The sequence below is a fragment of the Clupea harengus genome, chromosome 5 (assembly GCF_900700415.2).
Source record: "Clupea harengus chromosome 5, Ch_v2.0.2, whole genome shotgun sequence".
NCBI classification, from domain to species: Eukaryota; Metazoa; Chordata; class Actinopteri; order Clupeiformes; family Clupeidae; genus Clupea; species Clupea harengus.
In genome coordinates, this window is record NC_045156.1 from 19,263,220 (window position 1) to 19,289,566 (window position 26,347).

Here is a 26,347-nt window from a genome sequence, read left to right on the forward strand (position 1 = left end):
ATAGCCTAGAGTCCACTGACACATGGAGAAACACAGACACAGACACAGATGCACGCACGCACACACACACACACACACACGCATGGACGCACGCACGCACACGTGCTTATACTCACTGCACATTACTTAACAGTGACAAGATAGAGAACATGTGTTACAACTGCACACATTTCTCCAGAGGCAATAGGAACCTGTGCCGGAGAGGGCATGACCACAACGTGAGGTTTTTAACGGCCAAGGGTTCAAGGCTTGGCGTTCCTTATGGCCATGATTTATTGAAGGAGAGCTAGAGCATGGAACAAGCATCTGGTGTGAGGCAGGATGATTGACAAGGACTGAGACCTTGAGCTAACCTGTGGTGGGCCTCCACTTGCCGTCATACAGAGCATAACCCGTGGCCTATGAACTGTACCCAATATACAAAACCTCTGTTGTTTGACATAAAAAAAGTCAAGCAATGTAAACAATGTGTGCAGAAATGTGAGGGGCTCTTGTGTTTCAAAGGGCTTGGCCTCTCAAACGAAAAGCCTGACAGCTGTGCACACAAAACCACATCACACAATTGACTAATTTTCCCTTGCTTCTCCTTTTAATCCTCAGTCCTAACCCCAACCCTCACAAACCTGTCTTGAAGAAGCACCAAGAAACTACAAAAGTACTCTGTTGGAAGTTTATTTCGGCTGAAAAAAGTGAAGAATTCAGTTGAGTGATGTCTTTAGTCTGAACATGGCTTTGAACATGCTTTGGCTGACATGTCTCTGTCCAAAAGTCTGACAAATAAATAAATTGTACTTCAAAAGACACAATGTCACATACAGTTCTGTGGAGAGTGGATGTATGATCCAGAAAACAAACAAACATGGCCGTCACATCAACGCTGAACGTCTCTCAAGAAAGTTCCACAGCATGTGAGCAGCAAATGATGAGCCTGTGGTAAGGAGACGATGACGAGAAGAGAAGAGAAGAGAAGAAAAGAGAACAGAAGAGAAGAGAAGAAAAGAGAAGAGAAGAGAAGAGAAGAGAAAAGGCACTGTGTGGTGATCTCCCCAAGACACAAACACTCAACACCGCCACAAAGTCACAGGGAGACATCTGCGTCTCCTCTTATCACTTTCACAGTATGTTTGACAGGCTTCCTGTCTCTGGCGTGGGGAGATGGGTGTGGCACGGCGAGCACAGCTCAGAGTTGCCAAATAAAAGTTCAGGGGGTAATTTTTTACAGGCACCTTCTTGTTCAGACGCCACACCCCACGGGGTTGTGGGCAGAGGTGAGGCTTCAAATGGGCAGAAGCTTCCAGAACCTCCTCTGGCTTTGAACTATCACAAAGCACAGGCATTCCCTCAAGTTTGACATGGCAACTTTCCGCAAATATCCAGGAAAAGACCGGCAGTCTGGTTTCAGTATTAAAGTACGTGTGAATGACCATAGAAAATAGAGGGGAAACTACAATATTAAGATGTCCCTGTACCCATGATGGCCATTTACAAATCTACTGGATCATATAAATGCTTCCCTCCGGACAGCCTTTTTTCCTCACATCTGACAGTAATTTCTCAGCAACAACAGTAATCATTTTAGTTGGCTTGCAACATTTCCTTTTATAAAATCTATAAATTACATTTATCAATAGAAATGATAAAAAAAGAGAGTGACCAGAATGATAAGTCTCTGGAGGGGAGGCGAAGTGCTCTCGGACATTCATAGACACTCTCCAAGTCTGTTGAAAAATCCAATATATTAATGCATCTGTAAGGGATCTCTGTTCAAACAGCAGTACAGGAGGAGATAGACTAGAAACTAGAAAAACACTGTGCCCCCACCACCCCCATTCCCTTGCCCTTCTGCCCTCAATGGACCCTCAGGTAATCCGGCATGGTGTAGTTGAAGAGCAGGAAGTCCATGCGGTAGAGGTTATACAGCTTGCGCTGGTAGACAGGGCTGATGTCCTTGAAGTAGCTGGCGGCCAGCTCGCCGGTGGTGCGAGTGTTCTTGCCCGAGGCCGGAAAACGCACCTCGCCGTCCGCGCCGGCCAGCTTGAGCACGTAGGTGGCGTCCTCCTCCAGCGTCTCGTACTTGCCCACCACGTCGTAGTGGATGAGGCAGGGGTGGCAGAGCGAGTGCACGCGCTCCCAGTGCTCGTTGAAGGGCTCCTCGCGCTGCGTGGCCGGGTCCACCAGGTAGCGTACGAACTCGCCGAACGAGACGTCGTCGCCGCGCTCCAGCGCCTCGGGCCGCGCGTCCGGCCGCTCCCGCCGCACGATCTTGGTGCCGTAGCGCTTGTGGAAGGCCGTGTTGTAGCTGCGCGTGAACTTGTTGCGGTAGGCCGACACCAGGCGCTCGAAGGGCTCGCGCACGAACAGGAACTTCAGGTAGCCGCGCAGGCGCTGGTTAATCTCGGCCGTGGAGTACTCGGAGAGCGTGCGCAGCCTGCCGGGCACGTGGGCCTCGTGCGCGGGGATCTGGAGCGGCTCGTGCCGGTCGGGCCCGGCGCCGCCCGTCAGCACCATCAGCACGCGCTTCCAGTTGGTGCACGCCACCTTGGGCACGTAGCAGTAGAGCAGGCCGTGCTGGTCGTCCACGATCACGTGCTTCAGGTCCTCCGGGATGAGCACGCGCCGCTTGCGTGTGTACGAGCGGCACGCCTCCTCCAGCAGCTCCCGCCGGCCCTGGTGCATCACCTGCAAGGGGGACAGCTCCATCTGGGGCAGGGGAGGAGAGGGAAGAAGAAACAGAGAGAGACAAAGAGAGAGGGAGAGAGAGGGAGAGACAGAAAGAGTGAGTTATAGAGGCTTAACATTACTTTATTAAACCAGTACCTTACTCTTTCACATCAAAGCAGCAATAAGGAGTTCTGTTCCAAAACTAGCAAGCTAACTACCTAAAAGGCATGCAATAACCTTGCAAACACCACCAACAGCCAACACACTAACTGGTGTCTTTTGACAGTATAGCTGCCATTGTCATGCGGTGAAAGCTTTTCTTCCATTTTTGCAGGGTATTCCAGCCCGCAACACAGAACTACATAGGGCATATCCTGGATGGCTAGTGGGAAAGACACAGGTGTTTATCTGTCCTTCACATGAACATATGCTATCAAAATTAATTTGAGGATGGTACCAAAACTAGATGCCTATAAAACCATACCTCAAAAAGTGTCAAATGTCAAATTGTTGCATAGTGTTTACTTTAACACATCATTAAAAAACATTTGAATGAGCACAAGACTTAACTCTTCAGATGAAAAGAAAGGGGAAGACAACAAGTGATCGAGAGAGAAAGGAGGAGAGAGTGAGGGCTGAGATGGAGTTAAGAAAATGGAGGGAGGAAGGGATAGAGAGAGAGAGAGGGAGATAGAGATGAAAGAGTGACTTGAGAAGGGAAGGATGAGAAGATGGCGCTTATACTGAACACACATGTTGTTAGTTATAAACCACAGTCCATTATTGTTGGCCAAAGCATAATTACTGAAGGTTTTTGTCAAAAAAAGTGTAACCAGCATGCATAACATGAACCGAAGTAAATATGGATCTGATTGTTCAGTGGGGCAGAGAGGACATCTTGCTTCAGAGGGGCATCTCTCTCAGCCATGCATTCAATCCTGAGGCTTCTGAGACGATGCCATGGGGACTGGCTTGTGGGCAATACTGAGCTGAACTGGGGCAGCAGTGTTGTGAAGCTCACACAGATCACGAGATGATCACCCAGATGAGCATAGAACTTTAGGTGCCATTTGCCACAGTATAATGATTACTCTTTAAGTATCTTTAAGCAGCTTTCTTACTGTAAGGCAGACAGAAATACTTTTTGCTGAGAGGAAGGAGATGCATGCATGCATGCATACGTCATTTTTAATAATTGAAATTTTTCAGTTACATGTATTTTGTTCAATATCAGATACAGGAGATGACTAGGTAGGATTTGGGACATGACAAGTAAAGCCTTAGAGAGGATAACTATGCAAAATCAACAACAACAACAACAGCCATAGCTCAACTCTGTTGATCTCGGTTTCCCTTCCTGCGTAGTTTAAATGGGGAACATTTTTTAACTGGGAGTCAATCAAGCCAAAAAAATGTTTTACTGCTCCCACTAGACAACAGCTCGAGAAAATATTTTTTGCTTTGCACGTGTGTGTGGACCAGTGGGGGATGACTTTTGCCTGCAGTTCAGGTCACCTCCCAATCGATGCATTTTACTTCCAGAACTACGATTGTGCGTGGCAGAAACTGTTACTGGGTTTGGTGGTTCTGCTGCCTCTTTGGCAGCCTGACCTCACGGATGTTTATTGTGGTTTGAAAGGGGATATCGCGGTGTGCAGACTCCCTACCTTTCTGTCTCTCTCTGGTCCAATAAAACTCTGAAAAAAACCCTCTCCAACTGAAAAAGAGTGGAAGTAAGAGAGACTGAAGAGTAGATCGAAGGCCGGGTGACAACCACAATCGTTACAGAGAGCAGGGTGGAAAAAAGATGATCAGAGAAAGAAAGAATGAAGCCCTTGCATTAAAGGACAAGAGAGAGAGAGAAAGAAAGAAAGTGACAGACTGAACACGTGAAAATTAAGCCTTTGAATTAAAGGATGATAAGAGAGAGAGAGAGAGAAAGAAAGAAAGAGACTGAGGAGGTTAATATGCCTTCCCGCTGGAAGAGATTTCTGAGTGGAGTCAGATGCACCTGTGTGCATAGCGTCATCACAGCGCTAAATGTGAACCCAGCTGAACACACAGACTCAGGTCCGACTTATGTCTGACAGGGGAGAACACGTAAAGAGACGGCTCAGAAATGAACGATTCTGCCATTATCCACTCAACGTCATGCCAGTAGTAACGCTAAAAAGGTTGGCTTGTCAGAGCAGTTCAAAATGAGATATCCAGGGATGTGTCACCGAGCAGAGAAAAACGGACTGCTTGGCCTACTTCCATACAGGAGAAAAAGGAACTGGGCTTGAGTTCAGAAGACGCTCTGCTGTCTAGCTTCTTTTATGTGCAGGAGTGGGTCTACTAGTAGATTTTTTATTGAATTGAATTGAATTGAATTGACTTTAATTGACTTGTTCAGCTAGCATGAGGATGAGTACATAATAGCTATAGCATAACTGAGTGAATAACAACATTAATTTGAATTCATTTCTGGGTGAACTATTCCTAATCCATTGTGATGAAATACATTTTAAAGAAATTGTCAGAAACACACACAGGCATGCACTTGCAAAACGTATGCAGACGAACACACACACACACACACACACACACACACACACACACACACACACACACACACACACACACACACACACACACACACACACACACACACACACACACACACACACACACACCACAGAGACACTATAAAAAATCTACGAGGCACTGACTAAAGAAGGTGTCAGCATGCCAACCAAGGCCGGTGAATGGTAGCAACAGGAAATGTGTAAATGCCTTTGATTTACAGCGGGAGATTGGCTGAGGACCTATCTGACCTGGAAAGAGTTTGGACAGGAGAGAGTGTCCATCTGTTTTTAATTACTGGCATCCTAAGCCATGGCACATGCCACATAGTGACTCATCCAGAGACATTATAAGGGAGGCCTGTAAGGACTTTAATCTTCATCTATTTAACACTGAGACTGGTGTGAAGGACCAGCTACGGACTGGACTGGACTATGTTACGGCCCAGCTTGTGTGACCACAACATAAAAAGGGGAGGTGGACAACAAATGTAGTTTAAATCCATAAATATGTTTATTAAACTAACACCAACAAAACAATTAGAGGAAGATAAAAGGATGTCTAGGGGATGCATGTATGTTGGCAGAGAATGTGTGGATGTTGGAATGTCATGTGTGGATGTCATATATATTCGGTTGGGAACAAACAGATATATTCTATTGGGTGCCGACATGTTCTACATAGTGTTTGATTTTTGCCTATTAACATGCTTTAGGTTCTCTTAGACTTCGGACTAGACTCAGCAGACTAGACTACACCCTGGCAAATAACACTTCTATGTGAACAAAGTAACAATCACTGCTTCACCATTTAATGATAGAGCTACTTCCTGAGGAGAACAGGAGACGTATGCAGCTATAACCCGAAACTTAAATATATAATTGTTGTATTGTTGTATCAGCGTCTAGTTTCGGCTTTGTGTACGCACCAGCCCTGTATGTTTGTGTTTTGGAGAGAATGCAGTTACTGTAGTTGGGTAGAGTGGTTAGTTAGCTGCTGTGTGGGCACTCACCGGATCCGTGTCGTAGAGTGTCTGCAGCGGGCTCCTCCCTGACTTGCCCAGACCTCTGGCCTGGTCACCACCCTGTGTTGCTGCTGAGGAGAGAGAGATCCAAGTTACCACAAATACACACACACACACACACACACGTCTGACAAGGTGATGTGGGAGAAAAACTAGTCCTCATATTCAAATAAAGCACTGCCATACACAAGCATGTGTGGAGACTCAGGCCTGGGTCCTGCTTTTGTGTGAGGACCAGAGAGGAAGAGAGGAATTCAAATAAACAGCAGAATACTATTGGGAATTCCAAACAATTCAGACAGAGAGGAGAGACACCACAAACACACACACACACACACACACACACACACACACACACACACACACACACACACACACACACACACACACACACACACACACACACACTGAAAAACAGATGGTTAAAAGAAGAGAAACAATATGGGTAAATACATTTTGTGTTTATTTTTTGGACATTTACTGTGTACATATCATTGACATGAGACCTGAACTCATTAATGTCATCACCATTGCTGCTTTGACTTTAATGCATTTATAATGTGTCCTTACTGCATTTTGTTTACTGTGTTGGCAGACTAGACACAAAGGTCTTGGGACTCACACACACACACAGACACAGACATGCACCAGCACATACACAGACTCACACACACACACATACATACACACACACAGTGATCTGTCATTACAGTCCATGCCAGGAGTGGCTAAAGGTTCATGGAGGGACAGAGCCTTTAGGTTCAGCTCTCTAATCCAGCCACTCAGTCACTGATTCATTCCCTTCTGTGAAACTAAAACCTTCAGACTGTTATACCCTAATGAACTGTAATATAATGCAATGCAATATGAGCTCCAGGTAGAACATTTTGTATTGAAGTAGCATTTCAGACTAACTTGTGATGGATTTTGCTGAGGGGGAGAGGGAACACATTTTACAGTAATACTCTTTCTTCTCTAAACTCACACAGGACTGATTGCTGTTTACATCTGACACACACTTTGAAAACAAAAATGACCAACGATGCTATCAAGCTCAATGGAGGTATGAAGATATTGCACCAGGTTAGGAGCTACACAATCTACAAAACCTATTTGAAAGAAGTTTAAAAGGCTTTCAAACATCAAAAACGACCAATACACACAATGGTAAAAAACAACTACAGCTTGAAATGGCTGTTGTGTATTAACTTGGTCCATGCACTGATATACATTCTGGTCACATTTTGAATCCACCTGAAGAGGGTTATAATTTAACTGCACTGAGGGGTTTCCCAATCTATTACAATGCATGCAACTGAAGTAGGAGCAGCCGAAAGAAGAACCCTAGTCTTCAAAGACCCCACCACATGGCTTGGAAATGAGAAACGATATTCACTCATTCCATAAATCCACCCCAGAGGAAAACAGACTTCCCTCTTCACCACCAACAGTGACTTAGTCCCACTAATAAAGTCTCTGGGGCCAATTTGAGGTCTACCATCACTGCCCCATAACTCTGCTGTCTGTGATGATAAACCTGGAGAGGCCGGGTCATAAAGTCACTAGAAGATACTGAAGGAGATAGCCCCCTCTGATTTGTCATGTCTTGGTGATCTTCAGTGAGGGGCCATCAATGTTAAACCCTTGCATTCCTCTGGTTTGGAAGCTAATCCCTGTCACAACTGAAAAACTACGGATGGTTGGCGGTGAAATTACAGGTCTGTGTGTAAATCTTGACATGGTCCTGTAATTTTAAATGGCTCACCTCAAAACGGCTTTCATGTCGAAACTGCCCTGGGGTGAGCTAGCAATTATTTGCTCAGAAGCATGTCTCCAGCACACGGCAGAAAAAGATGAGTAATGACTGGAGTCATGGCAACTGAGGTAAAAATATGGTTAAAAAAATGGGTAGCTTTTGAACACTTGAATATGAACGTTGACGTGGTCGTTCTGTTTTGAACATAATGGTAAAAGTGTCTGTCTGGAGTATGCGTTGGCCTTTTTGCTGGTTTTTGTGCCTTCTCTGAGCAAGCGGGGCTCTCTGTTGGTCTGGCTGGAATGTTGCACTCATGGTTCATATGACTCGTGCGTGGCACCCCCTGACTCATTGGCTTTACATTCCTCCCAAAATTTAAGAGCGGGCCCTTTTTTGCCGGAGACCGACTTTCGCTTTCCCTCAGTAGGTTTATGGGAAACAGACGTGAGTGTCCAAGGACTGGGAGGGTGGGGTAGGGGTGAGCAGCTTTCACCCATCATCCTCTTGGGATGGGGAGACAGCGCCTCAGCAGAGGAAAAGTCATTAGCCATACAGATGATGATATGCGCTGTGTTGAAACAACCCCAGAGGTCAAGGCGAAACGCTGCAACTTTACTCTGTGTGTATAGAGTAATCCTGCTTTAACTTATACTCTTACGCTTCCTGATCTCCTCTGACAACACACTGCATCTGCTTTCCATCTATTTAACCCTTTTGCCTGTGACCTCTCAACCTCCTGGCAACACTTAGAGAGAAAGAGAGATTATCATTTTTCCCTCATCTTTTTTCAGGTGGTGAAGGTGGACAGGAATAGAGGAGGTAAAGCGTTTTTTTTAAAGTTCGTCCTGAGAGGGAAAAGAGAAAAGGCAAAAAAAGAAAAAACCTCCGATTAAAACAGTCCGATCCTTTGTGCCCCTCTGAAAGAGCAGCTCAAGTCCTCCTGTGCAAATCCAAACAGAGGAGGGTCTCCCCACAGCAGGTCAGCCAGCTCACCTTACACCAAGGGGCTCAGGTCCAAATCTGCCATTGACAATTCACTGCAGACCGGGCAAACCAGTTCCGTCATTTGCCATGTTCAGGTGCAAACACCACAGGAAAACGTTTCATTTCTGTAATTACATTTAATTGCCAAACGCCAAAGTACACAGATGAGTCCTTGTTATATGGCAAAGGCCCACTAGTAACAGTTGTGAAACATCTCCTGGAAAATCCTTACTGTTTTTCTTTACAGACGCAAAGAAGCACACGCTGATCTGTACAGCAGTTACGAGCTGTCTGGGTTTGATCTAAAAAAGGGAAATATTTTAATAGACTTTGGACCTGCTTAAAGTATGACTCATTTGAAAACCCAACCCTTACACAGCCCCTCCCCAAAAAAGCAGCTCAACAGAAGACCATGATGATACCAGCTTTGATAACATCCAATGAAGAAGCGATGAGAGACTCCACAGCAGTCAGGACAGAAATGTTCATTCTTTCCTTTACACACTGGGTTCTCCTTATCCTAGTCTTCGGGGACAGGGTCTCGTCTTTCAGCAGCAGTAATGAAGCCCCTCACATTCCTGGCATTCCACCCTCTCTTTGTTTTACACTCAGAGTCCAGCCAAGGGCCACGCTGACCAGTTCACAAGCCTCTCACCTGGTCCAGGACAGGGGATTAAAAGGAAGTGTTTTCAATCACCTGATATTACCTGCCACAACTGGTAGCCATACAATACTCCCCTGGACTCAGTTTCAAGGATATATTGGTCATTGGAAAATAACTCAATTTCCGCTCTAACATCTACTTAGGAAACCAGGTGGGGCTTACAAAGCTCCCCAAGTCAGTCAATGCCCACTGATTGTGCTATCTGACACTTAAATTATCACACGGCAGTAGGTAAAGCAAACAGGACAGCCTTCTACGGTCATTGTGGCCATTTCATTTTTTTTTGTAAGTGAGGTCTGTGCCCCCCCAAAAACTCACTGGAACACAACAGACATCTGTTTTCCCAACATATTGTGGACAATAGCCGTTAACAGAATGCATGTGCACATATGGAACGCACATACAATATATCCATTAGTTTCCTCCCTGTGAGGACTGGAATTTCGCTTGGCAAAATGGAGCATGACAGACTTCTCAGACTGGGGCCTTAGGCCTCTTGGTCTTGCCATCTAAACTAAACAGCATACATGCACACAAGTACTGACACTAGCAAAAGTATTAATGAAAGTGGAGCATCTATAAATTGAAAAGTCCCATATTTGCCAAACAAATGCACAATTAAAGTTCTTCCTTAGCTCCAGACTATAGGATGGCAGTAGCCATTTTAGGTGGATTCTAATAGAGATGGTCCACCTTTGTCAAGGAGATCTTAACATGAGTTAGGGTGTGACAGAGTTGGTTTTTGTTCATTAATAATTTTTGGAGTTTCAAGATGTATGCCAATGGTTGATTTTTGTGTTTCATGTTTTATATATATATGCCTTACTTCAATGGTTGATCCCTGGGTGTCAGTTTACAGAAGACACGTTCCTTTGCCAGCATCTGTGTAGATAGTGTAGATATCTCCCCTCTGTGTTTACCTCCCTCGTCTGTGAAGAAACAGACTATCTAGCTGGGATGATCCCTGACTGTGTCTCTGTTCTCTGGGGTAGTAAAAATTACTATCAGGCGTACTTCCTTTTGGGTATGTCACAACATTCTCATTTCCAATCTCATTAAAAAAAATAACCAGAAAGTGTTCTGGAGTCTGAGTTACAGTCTCCGTCTATACAGCTGATGTACTGTAACTCCACAACAGCTCAGCGACTGTCTACGTTTCTGCCTCCCAGTTGCTGTGGTAGCTGGCCAATTCCATACAACTAAATCAGACAGTATGTAGAACTGGTTGGGGCTCCCTTTGTTCACTTTAGGGCTCTTTTGATGCAATATACTCTGAGCTTTCAGGGTTGTCATGCTCTACAGCAGGGGTCTTCAACCTTTTTCAGCCCAAGGACCCCTTGGCTGAGTGAGACACTGAGCAGGGACCCCCACCCCCACCCCCGCCGCCCCAAATTTAGGCCTGGTATTCATATATTTTATTTGGAACTAAGTGTCAGTCACACAAACCCACACACACACACACTCCCCTAAACATGTTTGAACAGAATTACACAACATCTGTAACATACAACTCGTTTCAATTTACTCTGTATATTATTGACATTTTTTCTCCCTTACAGATAGCCATCACTCTGTATTCAATTAGGGAGGGACAAAGAATTGAGTAGCTTGAGAAGCTAAAGTATGGATAAAATATATCATACCTAGTGAGAGGCCTGACGTTTGACAATTCATCACTCATGTCTTTGGCAACAAGATTCTCCCTATGAAGCATACAGTGCGTCACACATGGCTCTTGCACCGTCTGTGCACATCGTGACACATTTTGGCCAGGGTGAATCATGTTCACGGAAAAAATCGTCGATCACTTTGAAAATCTCTGAACTTGCTACATCCAGGCAGCTGCTTACAGAATAGAAATTCCTCCTGCATCTCATGCAGCTAAAAGCTGAGCGTCGTTTGACACATCGGTGGATTAAACTTTCCGCAATTGTGTATGGCTTTTTGGTCTGAGTGACACGTAATGCAACTTCTTGAGAGGCTTTTAAAGCTAGCTCACCAACTTTCGCTGATTGTCTCATCAAGGTCTGCTGGCCCTCAAAAGATTTTAAACGGGCCTGGAAATATTCAATGTTGAATATTCAATGTTTTTTTCTTTTAAGTGAGCATGGGTTGTCTCTTAGTGTCGTTGCAGCTTTGATGGCTTCATACTTTCGTTTGATAGCACGGAAGAGCAAACCACGCACACTGGTAATTCATCATCATCGGTCTCTTTGTAGGTGAAGCCAAACTTCAGATCATTCTCTAGTGTCATCTCCCTGTGAAGTCCCTCCCCCTTCTCACTGTGGCCCAAGAGGGGAGAAGGGCTGGACTCCCCCACCAGAATGGTTGGGTCCGGGTTCCCCCACATCGGTGGATGGGTCCAATTGGGACTGATTGGGCAAATTTACCCCCAGGGGCTGCCTTATTAAAAGGTGCTCCTCATTGTTGAGGGAGAAAGAGACAGAACAGGCTGGAAGAAAGCTGGGGCAGGTACATAGACAAAACCTGTTGCAAGTGTTCAGTGTGTGTTTCTATATTTTGGGGTTGTGATTGCCCTGGTTTTTGTTTATATGTTTTGGGATTGTGATTACCCTGGTTTTGTATATATGTTTTGGGGTTGTGATTACCCTGGTTTTGTATATATGTTTTGGGGTTTGAGTCCCTGTGATTGTATATAAATAGCTATTTCTATAAGAAAGCCACTGTCTCCTGCGCTGTGTGTGCTCCTGCCTACATGCAACAACATTCCAGCAGCCTACATCCCACATTGTGAGGATGAAACATGTTACCTGCGGGCAATTCCTTACACTCCCGTTTGCGCTTATGGCTATTCATGGAAGGGGTGTTGCCTCATCTGAGAGGATGCCAATTTGTTTCGCCATTCTTGTGTCTGCACACAGACTGCTTGACTGCGCAGTGACTCCTGCACGACGATCCTGGCAAGATATTCTGGGCCAGGATCATACGAGGAAGATTTGGAACTCGAACGCGTGAATAGCCTTTATGGTTATCTGGCAGCTCTGGCAGCTCTGACACTAAACACAATTTCACGATGCCAGTAACAGCCTTTCCATTCACCCTTATCCAAGTAGAGAAAGGCCACATCCTTGATCAGATGTCCAGAGCCACTCAACTAGCCATGAGACTGAGCTAAATCCAAGTGCTGCTAGCAAACATGCAGTTTGCTCCTGATAGGAGCTTGAAAGCTCAGATGATGAACATTGTGCTCAGATAATGAACATCTGAACTTCATTAGCAATACCAACAGACAATGTTTAATTAGTGTTATTATAAGCTATTATATATTATAAGTTATTATAATTCTTGACATGCTGACCAACCAATCTAGGCCAACAGTAACAACTTATAGTGCAGTGTAGTGGCAGTGAAGGCCAAGCTAAATTTGGCCCCCTCCCATACCATGCCAGCACGTGCACAGCTGCTACACTGCAATGTGTTAAGGGTTCACTGTGATGGAATCTCATTAGTAATTCCACAGAGGTGTTCCATTTACAGTGTGTTATAATGCCTACAGTATATTATAATGCATACAGTATATTATAATGCCTACAGTATATTATAATGCCTACAGTATGTTATAATGCCTACAGTATGTTATAATGCCTACAGTATATTATAATGCCTACAGTATGTTATAATGCCTACAGTATATTATAATGCCTACAGTATGTTATAATGCCTTCAGTATGTTATAATGCCTACAGTATATTATAATGCCTACAGTATGTTATAATGCCTTCAGTATGTTATAATGCCTACAGTATATTATAATGCCTACAGTATGTTATAATGCCTTCAGTATGTTATAATGCCTTCAGTATGTTATAATGCCTACAGTATATTAAAATGAAATGACAGTTAGTAACCCATAAAAGCATTAAAGATGTACACCATAAGAGGAGTGTGTGCCCACCCTGTCGGTGGCTGTACCTTCTCATGCCTTAGAAATAGGGAATAATTATACCACTTAACGGACTATGGTGGCTATTTCATCTCCCCTTTATTTTATTTACTTATACTTTTCTTTCTAGTAACACGCAGCAAATGCAGCAACACTTTGTCATGACTGGTGCATTTGTCACATGGATATTTCAGAGGGGCACTGAGTACAGAACTGCTTCCAGATTACTTTAAACACAAGAGCTGTGACAGGCTTATCCTGGCCATTACCCCACACCCCACACGCACTGAAAATGCAGTGACTTGGCATCTTACACCAAAGCATTATAGGTCACTACACTAAAGGTTTGCTGAAAGAGGTCTACAACTTGATTTGGACAAGAGCTGGTCAGTAATGTTAGCACTGCCATGTTAAAACACTTCTTGATTTGCCACCGTAACTGTAATTCAATCATTCGGAATTGTAAATCCTATTGTATTTATAACAACTCTTAGTACCAAATGCTATATATACACTTCACTTAAGCTTAAGATCCTATTAGACTTGACTGCTTCAGTGGTTAAAGGCATGCTAGCCAGGACAGGTCTATTAGGGATCACTTTTATAGTCTGGTGAGGTAAGCTACTGGACAGGATATGCCATGCAGCTGGGACCTGTGTACCTTGCAACTGACACACCTATGCAAATGCCTCTTAGGAAACTATGACATTTAACTAACTGACAACATGTGAGTTGACATTACTTTTTATGGCTTTCTACTGATTTTCATTTCACTGCTGCACTGCTGTGGGAATTTAATAATGGTAGAATCTGGCAGCTGATATCCTAAGATGTCCTTTTAAATGTAAATGAGCAGTCGACCAATGAAACCTCTAGGAGAACATGAAACAGCGTGTGTGCGTCTGTGTGTGTGTGTGTGTGTGTGCGAGTGTGTCTGTATGCTTCTCCACGTCTCAGTGAAACTTGGCAGGGCCTGGCCTGAGAGTCCTCTGTGAACACTGAACCCACTCACTCCGGCTCTGCTGGCAGTGGACTGGCAGAGAGGGAGGAAAGGTGAGAGGGGGGCACGCATAGGGCGAGGCACACCACGCAATGTATGTAGGCTACTGTATGTCCTGCCAGTGACGGAGAGAGAGGTGTGTGTGTGTGTGTGTGTGAGAGAGAGAGAGAGAGAGAGAGAGAGAGAGAGAGAAGCATGAGATGGAAATAGAAGATGGAAGTTATAGTGTGGCTACGCCAACGATCAAGGACCAAAGCAAGGATGTATAAAGCAACAGAGGACCGTACCGAGCAGGCTGTAAGAGAGAGAGAGAGAGAGAGAGAGAGAGAGAGAGAGAGAGAGAGACTGAGGCAGCGAAATGAACAGTAGACGAAAGAAACAAATAAATAAAAACATAGGCAAATTGTTGTGCCAGGCAATCACAGAACAAGGCATATTAAAATACAGAACGGAAGGATGGCTATAATGGTAGTGCATCAAAACTGCCCTCAAGCATAAGTCTTGTTAAAAGCACATTTTAAAAACAGCTACTGAATATATGAACTGATACTTGCTAAGAGGGGTGAAGTATCTGATGTAGTACACTGTCGCTGCAGGGTCTAACCTAAAAACAAACTCTGTTCCACTGCCCAAGGCTGCTGATCATGTAGTCTGTCCGCTGGGTGGGTTTGTCTTTAGCAGTGCAGTTCTGACACGTGCCAAGGCGTGGACTAGACGATTCTGTATGAATGTATTACACTACTGAGCTTTTATTCACCTGGGTTGTTTACTCTAAAACACATTAGCCTTTCCTAGGGGAAACTGACGTGGAAAAATAAAGACTTAAACAGCTCGGCTTGTAAAACATGCTTCAGTAATGGTACAGCACAGGCAGGAGTGGTGCATGAACTGTAGTCCAATCACACATCTAAAGTCACATCTAAAAATTATCTTCAGAATACAGACAGACCCTTCCATGGCCCACTTCATGCTGGATGACCATGAAGACATAATTCCAGTGACTAGCCAATGAAATGACAACGTGATAGTGGAGGTTCACACACAGGTATTTCAGGGCCAGCTGTTTCGTAGACCAAAACTCCAAAACTCCTTGGAAAAAGGTGCATACCACATACTGATGACGTCACAATCAATTTCATTTAAGTAAATGTCCTTGTGAAAACTACACACAAGAAAAGACATGGAAAACACTTCAACCAAAGCATCTACTTTTTTAGTTGCATTCCTTCTCTTTCAGTGGTCAAAGACGAGGGGTGACAAGAGCACACACCTGAGAGCACTGAGAGCTGGCTAAATGGCTGCACTGTGGGGATGGGAACAACATCCAAACCACACTCACGACTACCATGGGGGACGAAGTGTTACTCACACACACTCACACACACACACACACACACACACACACACACACACACACACACACACACACACACACAATAACATCCATATTTGTATTTATTTCGCTTGAATGTAATATAATGATAAAGTAAGTAGTCCTTGAAAAAGCTTTGTGGTAGACCATGAACCACCACTGCTAAGTAAGAGCCAGCTTCTAAACCATCAGACTGACATTTCACCAGAACCCAATGCGTCGCCTTTCACCTCTCTAACTCTCTCTCTGTTCACTCATCATCCTACCCACCAGCTTCTTTTCACCTTCTCCTCTCCTCCACCTTCCCTCTCCCTTCTCCACCCTGTCTCTCTCTCTGTCTCTCTCTCTCTCTCTCTCTGTCTCTCTCTCTCTCTCTCTCTCTCTCTCTCTCTCTCTGTCTCTGTCTCTCTCTCTCTCTCTGTCTTCTCGCACCCTCCCTCTCTCACTCTCATACCAACTGTACCAAATGGCATGGACAGGAAACGCGAGAGCACAGTGGGGCCATGTGTGCTCCCGAGGCTGCTATGAACAGGCCTCTGTGTGGGAGATCCTTTGGGAAGGCAGGGCCTCCCAGCCTCCGCCGCTCTCCCAACCTCAGCACAGCCCGGCCCGAGAGGCACATGCTCCTCTAATCCACTCTCTGCTCCATGCCTCACTACATAAACACCTTCCACCCACAGTTGGTGTGGGAGAGGCTGAAAGGTGCTGAGCAAGACTCTCAAAGCCAACTGCTGTGGAAGGCAGCCTCCTCATATATTAAGCCATGCTGAAGAAGAGGATGCAGCCGACCAGCTGACATTTACGTACATTAATCAAGAGATATACACCGGGTAAACGAATGCAGATTTAGCGATTTATCATGACCTTGCTCATCTGACCGGGCTATTTAGAATAGTGTACTGTAGAAACAGTACCTCAATAACTCTCTATGATAAATATCTAGGACTCTAAACTGGGACAGGCAGAGCAGTATACTAACTGTTCCTTTTGTTAAAGTGTTCAATTACAGTAAAAACCCAGGTGGAAAAACGACTGGATCTCAACCTAAACTGCATACATGTGAATGCAAGTATTTTTGTATCTGTGTTCCAATAAGAGGTTGGTGGAGATTGGATTACACAATGTGCTATCTATCTTTTTTTATAAGTCCTCATATCACTATAAAAAATCCACACGGAAGAAAAGAAACAACAGCCGAACTTCACACCTGTAAGCCAAAACACGAAACCATACCAGTACGATGCTATAAGACCTGGTGAGAATGTTATCGGTTCCCTCTTGTTAGATGATTTGAAGATTGCACTGTCCAAGAGACAGCATTAAGTCAGGAGAGTCGGTTGCTTCTACACTTGTATCTTTTATGAGTACAGTCAGTGCATCCATAAATATCCCATAATAATCATACACAAAGATGAAATAGAATATGATGTGGACCGGAAGTAGTTCAATGGCTCAAAAACGCAACTATTTCTGTTAGTAATGACATAACTCATGCCAGGTCATCCAAGACTTATGCTTATTGAAAATTCATATGACGTATAACTTAAGCCTATATATGGCCGCAAACAATGTTGAGTAGGTTAAAGAAATCAACTGTAAATTTAAATGGCATCAAAGTACAAATAAAAAAGTCATGACAAAGTCATAACAAAGCTCAGCAGCCAATCAAAATTACACCCCTTCAATGCTCCTGAACCACCATGTTGTTTGGCTGGGACTGTTTATGGCTCGGTCCGAACCACTTTGTTTCCCATTTACAGTGCCCGGGCTGTGTACAAACATCTGAGTTTTTTTTAGTGCTGAACACTGAACGGACAGCTAGACTGACTGTGAGGAGCAATTAGCTGAATTTGAAAAAAAGTGTATGGGATTAGAATCGCAGACTGAACCTTTAAGGGTATCTTTAAAACATACAAGAAAACTGCCTTTGACAACCCCATCCCTTTTTGTCTTTCACCTCATTCATTCTTTCTTTGCTCTCCATTTTTCTCTCTTGTGAAATCCCTTCACTTTTGACCTTTCAATGCACAGCAACCATACTGGTCTGAGCCTTGTAGATACCACAGCATGTGAGACTGGAGATTGTTTGCAAACACATGGCTGCCCCTAGAAGCAATATTAAGATACAAGTCCTACTTGACCTTTTCCACAAGCCTGGGCAGAGCAGGTATGAGATGGCTCCTTTTGTGAAGCACCCCTCTTTGCTGAGTGAACAAGCCACTGCTGATAACATCCATATCCTCCAGCACCATAAATCCTCGTGACCTCTGAGTCAGATTGCAACTTCTTGAACCCCCAGGCTTCAGCTCTGTTTATCTGTGGACAGGGGGCGTTGCTAGGAGTTGGAAACATTTGGGGGTTAGCTCAGGCCTGCAAGGGGGTCCGGGGGCATCCTACCCCAGGAAAATGTTTTAAATTCTAGCAGCTACATGCACCATTTTAACGCTGTTTGAGACAGAAATAGTAAGCCTAAAGACAGTCATGAAAATGACCCCCTTCATTATACCACATTGCTTGTCTTCATGAAGATATTTTTATTATTTTTTCCACGTCACCCTAACACGGGACATGGACATGGACATAGCCATGGGTTACCCATAAACTTGCATTGATAACGGAGAAAAAAAATAGGTTTTTGTAGACAGAAATTACATAACGTACTGTATGAATATCAGAAAATACGACGTAATACTTTGGAGATCTATTCTAAACTGGCAGGTATTAAAGTTGATTCTTAGCGGTTCTCATTCGTGCTTTAACATTTTATATGCTGCAAATTCTGGTTTGTTAAAATGATTGTGATAACAGTTATAAGTTGATAACACCCGTGCAAGTTAAATCGTGCCTGAGACCTCACGTTAAATTCTGTTCAATAAATTGTGTATGTCGCCTTGAACAGACTTTAGATCGATTATACCTCTAAAATATGTCTACTTGCTATCCCTTTGGAGTGGGTCACTTTGCTAATGCGTCACCAATTCCAAAAGGTGTGCAGAGGCTATCCTCAAAGAAACCATAACGTATTGGTCTACACAAGATGGAGACATCTGGGTTTTGAATAAAAGAAGTTGATAATCGTAATCCAAAGTGTCAGTTCTCTTTCTCTTTAGTCCTCCAGACTTTTTTTTTTTTTTTTATGAAAACGCAAATTTTTGAAAATGGGTTTATATGAGGCTACATCCACACTAATACATTTTAGTATACATCGAGCCCCTAAAACTAAGACTGGAAAAAATATGTGTGGAAAAAATATGTGTCTGGACAGTCTGAGCTCTCTGAAAACGATGAAGATATTGCCCCAACTTCATCCAATCACTTTTCATTCTTTCAAGCTGAGCTACGCCCTCCAAAACCTCCACCAAGTCCTCAGTGGCAATGTAGAAAATCGATTTTTGATCGTCATTTACATCGTCGTTGTCAGCCAAGTTATACTATTTCTACGAGGAGAACGTAAGGCCAAAGCCTTTTCTAAGTTTGTATGATATAAAGTTATGCTAAATGCTAGCAGCTTTAAGCGGGGTATGTTCACCTCACTGGGGAAATTCTGTTCGAACAAACTGTTTTCTGTCTGTTTTCTGAAAAATAACGGATTTAAAGGATTTCTCTCGTCTCGTAGTGTCATTACTTTGATAATAATCTAGACAGTCAGTGTGTTTACATGATGGTATAATTCGAATCTTTGCTTAGTCGGACTATGCTTTCTTTCGAGGGTAGGTGCTATTATCCCAATATACATGGCAGTGAATAAATCGAATCATTGGCCGAAAGCATGTCATATCCGATACGATAGGTAGCGCTGTTTTTATTACAACTAGTGGTGATACAGCCCTTTCCGCTTGACCTCTTCACCACTACCAATAACAACAACAGTTGATTGAGCATGAATCGCGTCTGTTCATCGGTCCAGAAATGCGTGTTGCCTCTTGGGTTGTTTGTTTGTTTGTTTCTGCCAGGCCGATGTGTTTATAAGTTACATTATTCAAAGGTGAAAGATAAAAGGCGAGAGAAACGCACGCACATTCACACACGCGCGCAAATAATGGGTTACAGCCTAAACGCATTGCCCTTCTGCCAGTTGCATCAAATTGTTTTAGTACTTCTTCGCTGTCGATTTCCAAATCTGTGTGAATATTCATGAGAGCAAGTCCAGTCAGTCTTTTCGTAGATAGATACAAACCTTCAGGACGCAATGAATGTTTGGCTAGAAATTTGCCAAACTTTCCAGGGCTTGATAAAGTTCACTGCGTAACTCATTTAGCTGTTTCCAGCTCTGTATCTGCATCGTCAACGCTGGGCATTAGTTGTCTGTACTCCGATTTTATAGTTTCCCCATTTTAATAAATATGCGTTCATGATATATTTTTCTTCTTCTCGCGTAGCAGAAGGTACGCACAGTGCGTACGGCTGCATGCGCCACTGGAACTCTGTGCAATTAATACAATACATAATAGGCTAATTGATACAATATCTCCTCGTTTGAGTGTGGTTGTTTGAGTGCAATGGGAGTGTATGATCGATGTTGTCTATAAAGGTATTTAGGTAAAGGTATTTACGGGAAAATATCTCGATCCACCTGTCACGTCTCTGTCTTTAGAGGGCAGCGCCAAATAACTGAACACAACTAAACTCACGCGTGCCTCGCGGCCACAATACCAAATTTCATCATATTTGATAGAATGAAGGACATATTAGTTGTGAATAGTATCACCGAGTTTGATAGGTATTGGTCAGGTAATAGCCGAGTGACAGCTGATTTGCTTTCTGATTTGACAGTACTAATTCGTGTTTTTTTTCAGCGCCAGATAACTGAACACAACTAAAGTCACGCGTGCCTCGCGGGCACAATACCAAATTTCATCATATTTGATAGAATGAAGGACATATTAGTTGTGAATAGTATCACAGAGTTTGATAGGTATTGGTCAGGTAATAGCCGAGTGACAGCTGATTTGCTTTCTGATTTGACAGTACTAATTCGTGGTTTTTTTCAGCGCCAGATAACTGAACACAACTAAAGTCACGCGTGCCTCGCGGGCACAATACCAAATTTCATCATATTTGATAGAATGAAGGACATATTAGTTGTGAATAGTATCACCGAGTTTGATAGGTATTGGTCAGGTAATAGCCGAGTGACAGCTGATTTGCTTTCTGATTTGACAGTACTAATTCGTGGTTTTTTTCAGCGCCAGATAACTGAACACAACTAAAGTCACGCGTGCCTCGCGGGCACAATACCAAATTTCATCATATTTGATAGAATGAAGGACATATTAGTTGTGAATAGTATCACCGAGTTTGATAGGTATTGGTCAGGTAATAGCCGAGTGACAGCTGATTTGCTTTCTGATTCAACAGTACTTATTCGTGTTTTTTTTCAGCGCCAGATAACTGAACACAACTAAACTCACGCGTGCCTCGCATATAACGCATATAACGCATATAACTTTTCCTAGGCAATATTTGTTAACTTAGCCTACTCTGGTTTTGAATATGGGGTAGGCTACCACTCATGCGAAGGAAATCACCGGCAGATTGTCGCAGGACATTACGCAGATCTTGTCAAGCACTGACAAAGCATGCATGCGTTGGCAATCATACAAATATTTTTGTATCATCGCGATGCAAATGCATGTGTGTATAATAATATTCTGAATTCAAGTTAATGCTTGTGAAATAAAGGCATTTATATGTTTATGATTGTGTGATTCATTGGGATGTGCATGTGGGCAATAGTGGTTCACGTTGCTGTACTCACAATTTCGGAACAGCGGGCTGTCGGAAAAATGGGCTTTCGGAACATTGCCATGGAACCTTGGTCAGGTAATAGCCGAGTGACAGCTGATTTGACAGTACTGCTGTTGTTTTAAGCAAATAAAATGTGGAACGTCCTTATACGTGTTTAAGGAGGGGTTGTAAAGGTGCTCATATCTTCGGACCTCTTCTGTTATGTTTGTTCATAATCAACAAGAATAAGCTTGTGAGACAGTCTGCAGGATATTCATAAAAAACCGTGTCATTAGTATGAACAGTTGAGACAACTTATCCCTATTTCGTCTTCCGGGTCACGACCTGGCAGGGAGAGAGGGAACATGCGCAAAGACGCAAAGTCCAGTTCCTTATCCAATTCACCGTTACATGCCGCAATAGTCGAACTATCAACTGGATCGGATCAAGTTATCCAGGGGTGTTAGTCCGACTATGTGCGGTCCGACTACGATCCGACTAAGGTGCTTACATGAAACGGATAATGCGATTTCAGTCCGACTAAGGCAGTTATTCGAATCCATGTAACCACGGTCTATAACTATAAGACTATAATTTGCAGCATAGGTTAGCATAGGCTAGCAACAGCATTTTTGCATTTCCATGTGGACGCAGATGAACTCTCAAAACTTTGTCATGTGGACGTGGATCTTTTTTGAAAACGAAAAGGAAAAACATAGTTTTGGAAATACTCTGTTGTCGTGTCGACAACATCTGAATGAAACACACAAGACAACAGCCACCCATGATAATGTTAGGGCAGACCTATAGATCGCAATATTTCCCCGGTAATATAACTTTTGCTCCTCTGATTTGCCGGTCCAGTCAGAGACTAAGGATAAATGACACAAAGTTGAAGTTATTTTAAAAACCTTAAAAAACATTCAAGGCTTACCCACAAGGTAAACAGCGATTTAAAAGTTGTTTGTTTGACTTTCTTTTTTTTGCTTAGATTTTTTAAAAGTTACCGAGAAATAGACACTGTGCAGTGTAAAAACCACGTTATTGTAACTGAAAAATACATCTGAGTGGATTTGCGAGATGTCTGAGCCAGCTATCTAATGTACGCTACTACCCAAAAGGTAAACAGCGATGGGTTGGAACAATCACAGCCCTGCGGTCTGCGTGCAACTTGCGTCGCTTCGCCGAATAGTTAAAAAATTTGGGAGGGGCACGCAAGCCGCGGAGAGGGGGGTCGCAACGACGCAAGGAGATGTTGCGTGTTTGCGTAAAAGGCCGACCATAAATTAGGCTTAAGGGTAGTAGACACGAATGCTAAAGTATAGATAAAAGAATTCAGAGACATGTCTTGACTGACATGAGTAACACTCCAGGGATGCCTTGGTGAAACACATATAGTTTTCTCTCACTGTTATTGCCATTGCTCAATGCTTTTATTTCCCTCCTCCACTTGTTGTTGAGGAGGCATCTGTTTTGCTTTTTGGCCCAAAAAAAAACAATAATAAATAAATAAAGCGGAGCAAAAATAAAAGACAATAACCCACATGCCCCAAACCGCACACTGCATCTGGAGACTACCACAGGATTCACTTGAGATCCCTGCCACATGTCTTCCTTTGTGTGCTTTGGAACGGGACAACAGTAGCTACAAAACATCCGTCGGTGTCCCAGCGTCTGGTGTCCACTCCACGCAATCATGCTGTGTAATTATGTGGAGGACTTTTGGCAGGATAAGTACCACAACAGGCGCAGGACTGCCATGCACAATAGGACAAACCTGTGCACAGAAAATGACTGTAGGAAAGCTTGAAACTTGAGCTTGTTCTGTGTATATGTACTGAGAAGCCTACATAAGGGCCTCAGTTGAGGTGACCATAATCTGAAACTTTCCAACTAATTGATATATTAGGCAGTTGGGCCAAAGTTAATTTCATTCCATTGTAATTAAGTAATTGTATCATTAGTGTGTGCTTTGTAATACAAAAATCTCTCACATTTGAGGAAATGTTGGAAACTCCAACAGCCACATAGAGCCTACATACTGACATGCATTTGCAAGACAGAAATCTTCCAAAACCTCCTAAGGCTGCGCTCGCAGGAAGAGATTTTTGGGGGAGGGGGTCAGCTGCCCACCTGAATGCCCTCATTGTAGACTACGCACAGTGGCGAAAATACGAGTTTTCTAGCACAACACACTATACTATACAACACACAATATTTAATTAGACATGAGTGGACAGTGGGGTGAAAGAACATTGTGTTAAAGCAGGGTGTGGGACTTACCTATAAATATCTAAGGCCGAGTCGTGGTAACAGTGAGTGTACTCGACATGCTTCGTTCGTGAAATATTACTCTAGTTAATTTCTTCAATAGTCACAACTTTAAATATTAAAGCGTAAAATCCATGCAAAAGACACTGTGCGTTTATGCTGTTATCCAAACCTTCCCCGTGAGACAAGGGAAGCCTATGCGTAACAGTGTGCGCGATGAAAAAAATATTTAGAACTCACCTGGCTTCAGATTACTTTGGAAATAAAATATGACCATGACGAAGGATCCTAAACACATAGCCAGGACCATCCGATTGACCCTAGGTTTCCTCATTTTGAAGCTTCGACTTGAAAGAGCCGACCAAAACCTCTTTGGCTCATGCGAAATGGGTACGTAAGTTGTCTTCATTACACAGCGGAACTTAGATAAACCAAGGGTACAATATCTGGAAACAAAATAAGACGCCTCTTCTTGAAGTCGAATTGTTGTCTGTTAGTTGAGTAATTCATCATGGTATCCATTCATACCCTGTGTCGTTTAAAAGTTACGACATCGCAACCGCAGAAAAGAAACGTTGGAAAATTAACTTGAAGTTACGCTACATGCTGAGCGGTGAATTTCAACCGGATGGTGAAGTTTGATCCATCTGGTCACTGTCTTGTTTGGTATTAAAGGCGAGCATCGTTTTCCCGAGCTCTTGTGCATCAGCACCCACTGAAGCGAAAAGTACCTACTCTAAACAATGACGTTTATATGCACTTCGGGGAGCTCTCACCAAGTGTTTGTTTTTCTATTAACCCTTGCATATCCGAAAAGCTGGACAGCGACGCTGCCAGTCATGTACGTGTATATCGCTGGATGAATGGTCAGCGAGAGAAGCCTATGTTCCAGGCCATGACTAATAAATTGATCTTTGTTCTTTGGCAAATGCACTTTTATTACATTTGATTGAGCCGCTCATGGAGTAGATTAAAGGAAACTGAAATATAAAGTGGATGCGGTGACAATTTTGACTGTGAGGTGTTAGTTGGTGATTACAATGTACACTCTAGCAGCCTCTAGTGGAGTCCAACGTCCACTTCAGTGTTTGCAGTCTAGAGGTTAAAGCGATTTTTTATACATTCGACGTGTTCATCCACTGGACGAATAATGTATTCCCCTCGAGGTCTCTCAGAGATATTTTCAGCAAGCACGCAATGGTATAGATGTTCAAGTCACACACATTTACATAGTGGTAAAGGTCGATAAGGAGGGATTACTCTGCTTTGATTGGTAGATGAGCTTTGCTCCTTGATATTGGAAAATAAAGAAGAATTTTTTTAATTTGGAAGTCATCTTGTGGTGCATGGTCTCACAGTGTACTGTAGGAGAGAGAAGAATATTGCTCACTGGTTAATTAAATTCCATTATTGAGGTTTAGCTGGCACCTAGTTTCTGTGTTTTGCCCCAGCATGTCTGTCTAAATAATTTCCTTTGGCAGTTAAAATCCCCATTTCATTCCATACACCCATCATAAGGATATTTGCTTCCCCAACCCTTAAAAATACTCTGCGGCTGTAACAGGGTCTGGTAGTCATACATGAAGCATACACTGATAACATGGTCTGGCTAGAGAAGCCGGCCCATTACAGTCCACCTTGAGTGAGACTGCTGGAGACACATGACCCATAGAGGAGTGGGAGGTCTGACAGTAATCCTTCCCACATGACTCACACCCCAGCTGGGGAGACATACAGCGACATGGGGCCCTGAAACTTAAAGAAGGGGAGAAAGTGAGCTGGGAACTCTTCACTAACAAGTTCTAACAAGTTCTTGCGGCCCAGACTTGAAGGTAGCACTATTTGTAATGTAGATGATGTAAATAACATTTAATGTAGATAAGGCTGTAGAACAGATAGCTATGTATATTACTTGAATTTGTAGCAGTCCATTGATTTGGGTTTATGTGTTTGTCCTGCCTGTATAATAATAACTAAAATAATACACAATGATGACACAAAACATTCCAAAATACCTGATGTCTAGGTGATGTGGGTCTTGCTGGGTCATTTGGATATTTCCTGATTCTGAATGAGAGATTAAGTTTTTGCCGTTAGTTAAGAACCTGTTGATAGATTTCAACATAATTTTACCTTCAATTTAATTACAGCCACAATTTAGACAGCCCATCTTCCTTTACCCATGCAACCCTAACCCCTTGTTCAATTTCAGACTGTTGTAGCCCCAGGAGATCAGAGCTAATTAAGATTACTTCCTGACAGAGCGCACCCTGTGCCCTGACCCGCTTCTGCACTGGGCTGTTTCCCCTTCCTGACGGTGTCCTGGTGCCAGCCATTCCTGCTCAGAGCGCCTCTCCCCTGATCAAACTAGAGGCTGCGTCTGTCTGACAAAGAACGGGGGAAAAAATCCCTGAGAGCT

At 43.4% G+C, this 26,347-nt stretch overlaps 1 protein-coding gene across 2 annotated transcripts; it reads right to left on the minus strand.

Moving 5' to 3' along the window:
• Nucleotides 1–656: 656 nt before the first annotated feature.
• On the minus strand, nt 657–24,866 carry LOC105901818 (carbohydrate sulfotransferase 11). Of its 2 annotated transcripts, none has more exons than XM_031568006.1 (3): nt 24,169–24,866; nt 6,239–6,318; nt 657–2,700 (listed from the first exon to the last, which is right to left on the minus strand). In XM_031568006.1, the coding sequence occupies exons 1-3, from the start codon at nt 24,335–24,337 to the stop codon at nt 1,849–1,851; spliced, it is 1,101 nt and encodes a 366-aa protein (XP_031423866.1). In that variant the 5' UTR covers nt 24,338–24,866; the 3' UTR covers nt 657–1,848. The 2 variants fall into 2 exon arrangements, with proteins under 2 accessions (XP_031423866.1, XP_012684769.2); XM_012829315.2 differs by having other exon boundaries at nt 6,239–6,321; nt 24,169–24,865.
• Between the last annotated feature and the right edge of the window lie 1,481 nt (nt 24,867–26,347).